Source organism: Lycium barbarum, chromosome 10 (genome assembly GCF_019175385.1).
Source record: "Lycium barbarum isolate Lr01 chromosome 10, ASM1917538v2, whole genome shotgun sequence".
Classification (NCBI taxonomy): domain Eukaryota; kingdom Viridiplantae; phylum Streptophyta; class Magnoliopsida; order Solanales; family Solanaceae; genus Lycium; species Lycium barbarum.
The window spans coordinates 101,708,791-101,717,539 of NC_083346.1; the positions used below are offsets into that span (position 1 = coordinate 101,708,791).

The 8,749-nt window shown below is 36.5% G+C and overlaps 2 protein-coding genes across 2 annotated transcripts; both read right to left on the bottom strand.

Moving 5' to 3' along the window:
* Positions 1-614: 614 nt before the first annotated feature.
* On the bottom strand, positions 615-2,535 carry LOC132613202 (uncharacterized). The gene is made up of 3 exons (XM_060327246.1): positions 2,165-2,535; positions 1,626-1,692; positions 615-1,536 (listed from the first exon to the last, which is right to left on the bottom strand). Exons 1-3 carry the CDS (start codon positions 2,533-2,535, stop codon positions 832-834), a joined length of 1,143 nt encoding a protein of 380 aa, XP_060183229.1. The 3' UTR covers positions 615-831.
* A 198-nt stretch (positions 2,536-2,733) lies between these two features.
* LOC132613203 (uncharacterized) lies at positions 2,734-4,463 on the bottom strand. The gene is made up of 2 exons (XM_060327247.1): positions 3,420-4,463; positions 2,734-3,300 (listed from the first exon to the last, which is right to left on the bottom strand). The coding sequence occupies exons 1-2, from the start codon at positions 4,461-4,463 to the stop codon at positions 2,734-2,736; spliced, it is 1,611 nt and encodes a 536-aa protein (XP_060183230.1).
* Positions 4,464-8,749: the final 4,286 nt, after the last annotated feature.

Below are 8,749 nucleotides of genomic sequence, written 5' to 3' on the forward strand. Positions count from 1 at the left end.
AAAATATTATTTCCAATCACCGTTTTTCGAATCTTAAATAATTTCGAGACTTTTCCTCTTATACACCGAGTTATTGATTTCCATGCTTGAATATGGCCAAATCTTCCGGGCTCAGGTAAATTTGCTCATGTTAGACAGTTCAATTTTCATATCCAAAAATATGGGGTATTATAGCTCGGACCATATTTCATTTAAATAAATGTCAAACCTCGACGAAACTTATTTTCTTCAATTTGTTTAATTTCTAATCCTTACGACACATCTGTACCACTACGCTAACCACCTATAAGCTTGGGGGGTAACCTCGTTTTTCGTTACTAATGTCATTTAACTCGCACACTTTCCAACGCATGAGAACATGGGATGTAACAGGAAATGATTTGGTACATCTTTGGTTGATGAGGACTACTGCCGCCGTAAAGGAAATCACTAATTTGGAAAGTAACATAGTAGATGGACCATACAAAGAACACATTTAAGTTATGGTACAACTTGTTGCTGGTTTTTTAATGAAAGATGGTACAGCAAGTGGAATACTACATGAAACATGCTAACATGATAATCCAAATCCAATTGCTAAATCCAACATCACAATGCCAAAATCACCAAGTACAAACATGAAACCAGATGATAATCCAATATAAAAATACGACAAACTAAATTCATTCGGAGAAATCCTAAAAACAACAGAGTACGTATTAGTAAAACAAAGAAAAAACACAAACATTCAGCGAAGATAAGCGGGGATCATGATACGGATAAACAACATACTCATAACATAAGCCATAACAAAAAAGGTATGTAGCCCAGCTGATGCAAAAGAAAGAGATGCTATTCGTCATCATCATTGTCTCCCTCTTCTGACCATTCTTCCTCATCGGTTGTTTCATTTTCGTCATTAGGCTCATTCGCCTCTGGATTAATTTCTTCTATATCAATTTCTTCTAATATATGTTCTGGATGCTCTAAATCCTTTTCTAACTCATTGTCAACTGTTCGGTGAACACTTGATATGTCGTCAGCTTGGAAATCAATAGGCAACTCATTCCTCGCTTCCACTCGACCCACAGGCTTGGTTTTAATTACCACCCACCAAGTAGACTTTTCTGGGCGCAAGGGATAAGGAGCATAGTACACTTGCCTAACGTTTTGTGCAATAATAAAAGGATCATAAGCCCCATATTCCCTCGTGTGGTTTACTTCGGTGATGTTATACTGCCTGAATTCCCTCGTACCTCTATTTGGCGTTGGATCGAACCACTTGCACCGAAAAAGTACAATTTTCTTTACTTGAAAACTAGAAAAATCCAATTCTAGGATCTCCTTGATTACACCATAATAATCAACCCCCGTTTGGTTTCCATCACCACCTTTAACCCAAACCCCACTGTTGTTAGTTTTCATATGATTGAAGCGTTCTTCGGTAGTAAACTTGAAACCATTTACCACATATTTGTTCATAGAACAGACGCTATCGGGTCCCCAAGATATGTCTTTCAAAAATTGGTCATGGTAACCATATTGTGTACTATGTACCTATTAGTAGTTAAGAAATAATAATTTAGCAATGCAGAACGAGCACTTTTTTATTTAAGATAGCTTTATGGAAAAATTGTAACACTTACGTAATCTTTAAACCACGTTGCAAATTGTTCGTACACTTGAGACTCGTCTTTTATCTGCACAAAGTAACTGCCCAACATAATGGAGTTTGTGTTAGTCGTTATGCCTTGGTATTGCATAATTAGTGCAATATAACAGCAACTTACTCATAATATGATTGAACTTTCGGGCAATTCAGCTAGACATGTGTCAACACAGACTTAAACTCCATATCATTCAATTCTCTTTTTTTACGTTTTTTTTTTTATCCCGTACTCGGTCGATTGAAGATAGATATCGGCTTCACGAAAGCATCATTGAGACCTCTGTCGTAGTGCCAATTGGGCCTATTTCGCAAGCAAGGAACATCATCTCCAAAGTAGTAAGAACAGAAATGAGATGTTTCCTTAGCAAGATATGCTTCGCAAATTGAGCCCTCCACTTTATGTCTCTGCATGATACCCCGCTTAGACTTGCCAATAGTCCTGCATAATATTATATTAAGCATGTGTTTTTAAATTAAACAATTTGATAGGAATAGATAAAAATTTAGTCTCATTACCTCTCAAAAGGATACATCCACCGACATTGAACTAGGCCTCCGAGTCTGGCTTCCTCTACAAGGTGAATTGGAAGATGTTCCATCACATCGAAGAACCCCGGTGGTAGAATCTTCTCCAACTTATTTGTGATTACAGAAATATTCTTATGCATCCGTTCCAGGTTGTCCACCCTCAACGTGCTAGAACACAAGTCTTTGAAGAACAAACTAATTTCTGTCATAGGTTTCCAGGTTCGGGTAGGCAAGCCACTAAATGCAACGGGGAGTAAAGTTTCCATGAAAACGTGACAATCATGACTTTTCATCCAATGTAACTTTCCTTGCTCCATATCGACACATTTTCCCAAATTTGATGCATACCCATCAGACATCTTCAAGTTCTAGACCCACTGACAAATCTTTCGCTTTTGCTCCATTGTGAATGAATAACCAGCCTTAGGCTTGAAGACTCTGTTCTGTTTGTCCTGTAACCATAACTCTTTTCGCTTACAGTATTCATGTACGTCCATTCTAGCCTTTGATTATCTTTTGTCTTGCCCTTAACATCCATCACTGTGTTGAACAAGTTATCAAAGTAATTTTTTTTCAATATGCATGACATCAAGATTATGTCGGAGAAGATTATCCTCCCAATATGGTAAATCCCAAAATATCTTTTGCTTAGTCCAGTTATGTGCTGACCCATACCCATCGAACTTGTACGGTGCTGTCCAGTTATGTGCTGACCCATACCCATCGAACTTGTACGGTGCTTCTTCAGTAACCTTCGGGAAGTTTTGAACCCTCTCCCAAATATCCTCTCCCGACAGTCTTGGAGGTGGACAGTTTCGTTCAATTGTGTTCTTCCTGAATGCATTTTTCATACTTCGAAACTCATGATCCATTGGCAAAAATTGACGGTGGCAATCAAACCATGAATTTTTATGGCCATATTTTAAAGTGAAAGATTTAGTATTTTCCATGCAGTAAGGACAGGCTAACTTTCGGGTTGTCATCCACCCAGACAACATTCCGTACGCAGGAAAGTCATTAATTGTCCACATTAAGGTGGCCTGCAAATGAAAGTTTTGCCTACGCGATACATCAAACGTGTCAACCCCTTCAACCCACAACAATTTCAACTCATCAATCAAAGGCTGCAAGTATACATCAATCAAAACTTTTGGATTACGCGGGCCAGGATGATGCAATTAAGGAATATATATGGACTAGTCATACACAACTCGGGTGGAAGATTATACGGTGTTAAGAAAACAGGCCAGCAAGCATAGGGAGCAGCAGAAAGAGAATGTGGAGTGAATCCATCTGAACATAAACCAAACCTAATGTTTCGTGGTTCAGTTGCGAAGTCTGGATATGTTCTATCAAAATGCTTCCAAGCCTCTCCATCTGATGGATGACACATAACACCAGGCGACCTTCTATTCTCACTATGCCATCTCATATGAGGAGCAGAGCTATTTGATGCATACAACCTCTTTAACCTTGGTATAAGAGGTAAGAAATGCATCGCTTTAAAACCAACTCTCTTCCCGCTACGAGCCCGCTTAAAACGAGCTCTGCCACAAAACTTACAAGATTCTAAACTTACATCATCCTTATAGTATAACATGCATCTATTTTCACAACAATCAATTCTGTAGGACGAGAGTCCTAACTTTGACACCAATCTCTTTACCTTGTAGTAGTTAACATGTATCTCTAGATTCGGGTCAACTAATTCACGTATAAGGCTAATCACAGCATCCATTGCCCCTTGAGGAACATTCCAATCTGCTTTGATACTTATTAATCTAACAGCAATAGACAATTGAGGGTGGGGACTCCCGTCACACAAAGGCCGACTATCATCTTTCAACTGTTCAAAAAAACGAGTAGCTTCCTCATTAGGATCTTCTTCAACATGGTTACTGGATTCAAAATTAGAATGCATCCCATAAGCATCCTGAATCATGTCGTGCATTCTATAATTTTGGACATCAGGTTCCGTCGACCTACTACTTTCACCAACAACAAAGTTTTGAAATCCTCCCAAACCAGTATCCGTTTCTCCATGACTAGTCCACACTGTATAATTTAATTGAAAGCCGTGGGTATAGAGATGAAGCCTAACAATCTCTGGTGTCTCATAATTCCTACATGCACATTTCTCACAAGGACACCTAACCAAGTCTTCTATTATAAAAGGTTCGAGTGTCATTGCATATTCAACAAAAGCAACGACACCGTCCATAAATTCTTGCCTCATCCCTCGTCTACCGTCATTTGTTCTTGTATACATCCAACTACGAGATTCCATCTACACAAATTACACAAGATTTGAAATTGTTAATACACAAATTCAATGTTTAATTTAATAAAAAAAAAATAGCATAGAATGGAATTTGTAGAAGTGGTGTGACATACTTGCTGTTTTGGGTTGCTGCTAAATGCTTTATACATGTTTGGTTAATTTTTTTAACACATATACATGATTCAAACCAAAGTATTTAGTTCGGACGAACCCATAAAATATATGGTAGGTAACCCCTCATTCTGAAAGTCGACATTTTGACGAGTGTTAAACTAAAGTTATTGAGTTTGAACGAACCCATAAAATGTATGGTAGGTCCCCCCTCATTCTGGAAGTCCATATTTTTTTGACATTGTTTTAACACTCCAGCAAAAGACAATAATATCCATCCAAATTACAGAGCAATAATGAAATAGATAAATGGTTTTGCTTTTCAATTAGCCAGTCATGAAAATGAAAAGATAAAGCTGTCATCCATTTAATATTACATAATTCATACTATAGAGTAGTATATTTTTATTAAGAGTACACTATTCTTGCAAGAAATCTTATTTTTGGTGGACCTATTCTTCAAGTGTCATTGATGTGGACAAAACTGCCCAATCAACAAAAGGTACATAATAAAACTTTTTTCAAGAAATAATAATAACAGTAAGAAGCCTGTTTTAATTTATCTACTCCTCAGAAAGACAGACACAAAAATGTTTATTCTATGATCAACCAAACAATTCACAAGATCCTTCCCACTAGTATTTTCTAGCCTCAGCCCACCTCCATTCTGGCCTACATAAAAATCAAAGTCATCTCCTAAAATTCAGGGGAATGAAGAATGATGCCTTACTACCAAACTTCATGTTCATGCAGTGGCTCAACTTTCGATTCACAGCCAAGTTTTCATTCAGTTCCTTCAATCAATTCACTGTCTCATGATCAGAGTTTATGTCTTAATCTTCACACTCACCATCAATGCATAGCCACTCTTAAGGGGTAGAATTCCTATACATCTTCCCTTGTACTTGCAGGGAAATTCCTTTTTACTGGCTCTTCTGATAAAGAAATTTGTATGTGGGAGCAAAGAGCTCTAACTTCTACATTAGATGCTAGTATAATTGACACAGCTATATCAGGGAAAGGTGCAGTGAAGTCCCTGGTAATTTTGGCTGATAAGGTCTTTAGTGCTCATCAAGATCAAAAAATCAGAGTCTGGAGAATCGAAACCATAATCTAGATACTCCAAAAAAAAATCATTTGTCCACTCTCCCAATACTTAGTGACAGAACCCTTAAATTTATGATACCCAATGTCAAACCGGACATAATACCAGCAAAAAGCACCAAGAAACATGAGATCCCTGCATACACAACCAGATTGGTTCAAAAGAGTCTTTTTTCTCTGTAAAGTTATAAGATATTCACTGTTGATTTCAAACCAAACTGAGTTAAAAGAGTAGCTTTTACCAAACCTAACTAGAAATGGTAAATGTATTGAAAACAAGCCTAAAAGCAATTACCCTTTAACGCTCAAAAGAGATCCTACATCTCTCATGTCTGGAATAATCAGTAAATAGATGAGTTCTACAAAGCTTTAACATATCCTTGAATCTCCAATCAACATAAAACAGACCTTTAAAATAGAATTTACATGAGCGCCAATGTTAATCGCACATCCGACAAGTTAAATGAACCAACCATTTTCCCTTATAATTTGTCAGAACTAATAATGTGACACAAATGGATTCATTATATCACCCAAAATAGTAATTAAGCTTAAAGTTTCATATTGATCAAAAGAGTTGAACCATAGATCGACAAGCATATCGCAAACAATATTGGAAAGTAAACAAAGAGCATATTGCAACGAGAAATAAGAAAGAGTAGTACGGAATAAGAAAGAGTAGTACAAGAGTAGTATGAAGTATTAACCTTAATTGTTCGATAGAGTAATACGACACTATCCAAACAAGCTAAGTTCGCACATTATTCTACTAAATCTACCAATGCTAATTTGCAGCCACCAGGCGTAGTATCTGAGAATGGAAAGTAAATCGAATGGTCCATCAAATTATTATCCCTTCACAGAAATTAACAAACAACCACAGTTCCACTCTGATAGAAAAATCCCCACTTATGACAAAACAGAAAATATGTAACACCCACAACAAGAAAAATAAACAGATCTTTGAAAAGGGAAAATAAGCAGTCAAGTTAAAACAAAAATACAGTAATAAGAGGTTCCAACATTTCGCAAATCGCAAGTATAAGAGGTTTCAAATTATTCGAGATTCAAACACACAGCGGACTGTTATTATAAAGGTCAAGACATTAAAAGTAAGCTGCTAGTTATTCAAATTTCCTAAATTGAACTTTTCAGAAATGGAACTTTGAGTAGATATAAAGAACAAAATATGAGGAAAACCACAACACTAGAAGAATTTATTAGTTTAAATATAGACACAGTTACCCACAGATACATAGGTCACAGATGAAAGTTGAATAATGGTGTATGAAAACCCTTCAGTTGGGAATATGAAAAAATAAGTACCTCAAATGTGATGATGGGAGAAGGCTGGAATCGCCGGAGAGAGGGAGAAAGGAAGCGGTGACCGGGGGGGGGGGGCAAATGTTAAATGTGAAATGGATATTATTTTTGTGTTACCGACCACATGAGGTCGATAAATTAATTATTTTATTTTTAGTTACCGACCACGTGAGGTCACTTAATCGTAGAATTTTTTTTGAATTAACATACCGACCTCATGTGGTCGCCCAATTAATTACATATTTAATTTCTTATAAATATTTACCGATCTCGTGTGGTCAGTACTGTTTAGCCAGTCAGGTTTGCGACCTCATGAGGTCAGTAACGTATTTTTCGGAATTTATTATTAAATTAGCGACCTATTGAGGTTGGTTTTTGTAAAATAAAAATTACAAAATAAAAAACATGCTTATAGCGACTTCATGAGGTCACTTTTTTTCCGACCTCATTGAGGTCGGTTTTTGTAGGTCACTTTTCAGCAGTTTTTTAGTAATGGTGCCTATTCCTAAGAGATGTATCTGTTGGTTTGAACAGACACTTAGGTATTATAAATACCTTGTTACTCCAAAATATGAATAAGATTTTTTCTTTCTCTTTCACTTTCACTACAAATCACAACATTCTGCTCTCGCGGGAAATTCGAATTAATTGTTGGTATTCGAATCCTGACGCTTTGTAAAATCCTGGAGGAATTCTGCCTCCATCCCTGTAGCAACGAAATGGGAGGGTTAAATTCTTTAAGGACATAGATTATTCTATCAAAGCCAGATTACTTCTTCCCCACTTCGGAAACCTATTTTTCTAACATCCTGTTTTCCAACAAGATATCAAATTCTTGTTCTTAATGATTTTGGCAAATATTGGATTTGCGGGAAGTTTCCCGTTTCCATCATTTTCATTTATTTTATTAGATAACGTTACTGTTCAGGTCAATTTACGCACACCTCAATTGTTCCAACGAATAATTGCATAAATCTGCAAGTGCAAGTGACTGCACAGTGTCGCGCACCTTGACTGAAAAAAATCCACAATTAAAATTAAGACACAAGGAAAGCAAAAGAACAGAAAAAAAAAAAAAAAAGTCATTTCATATCTTAAGCCAAGTCAATCCAATCAATATCCAAGGGGACTAGAGGTAGATTTGTGACAGGTTCAACTGAATTCATTATTTTCGGCTCAAACTATGTATAGATAAGCAACTAAACAAAAAATTGAAATGTACATAAATAATAAGATCATAATACTCATCTTGAACTAACTAATTCTAGATCTAGGATTCGCTTCTATGAGCAGTTTGGAAGTTGGGTGTACATATGCGAGTTAATTTCATTGTTGCATTATACAATTGATCTACTAACTTGTTGCCATCAAGAGACAATTATTGTATACTGATGGTGTGTTAATTTGGACTCTGGTAAGGTGACATACTTCTCATTTTGGGATGTCCCACAACATATTCTTCTTGCAAATGTTAGGTGTTGTGATTAGCAAATTTCTTAGTTTGATCTTAGTGACGTTCGCTGATGAAATTTATGACACTACTAATTCAACATTAGTTCAATAACTTTTGCAAAGATTATGTTAATTCCGTGAAAGGTGCTACTTGAAAAGGACACGTTAATTAGTTGAAAGGCAGCCCTTCATGAAGATAGCTAAACAATTTTTATTATGCCTTCTTCCTTGTGATAGCTTAAACGTGGCAACCGGTTTTAACCGGTAACCGGACCGATTAAACCGGAACCGGAACCGGTAGA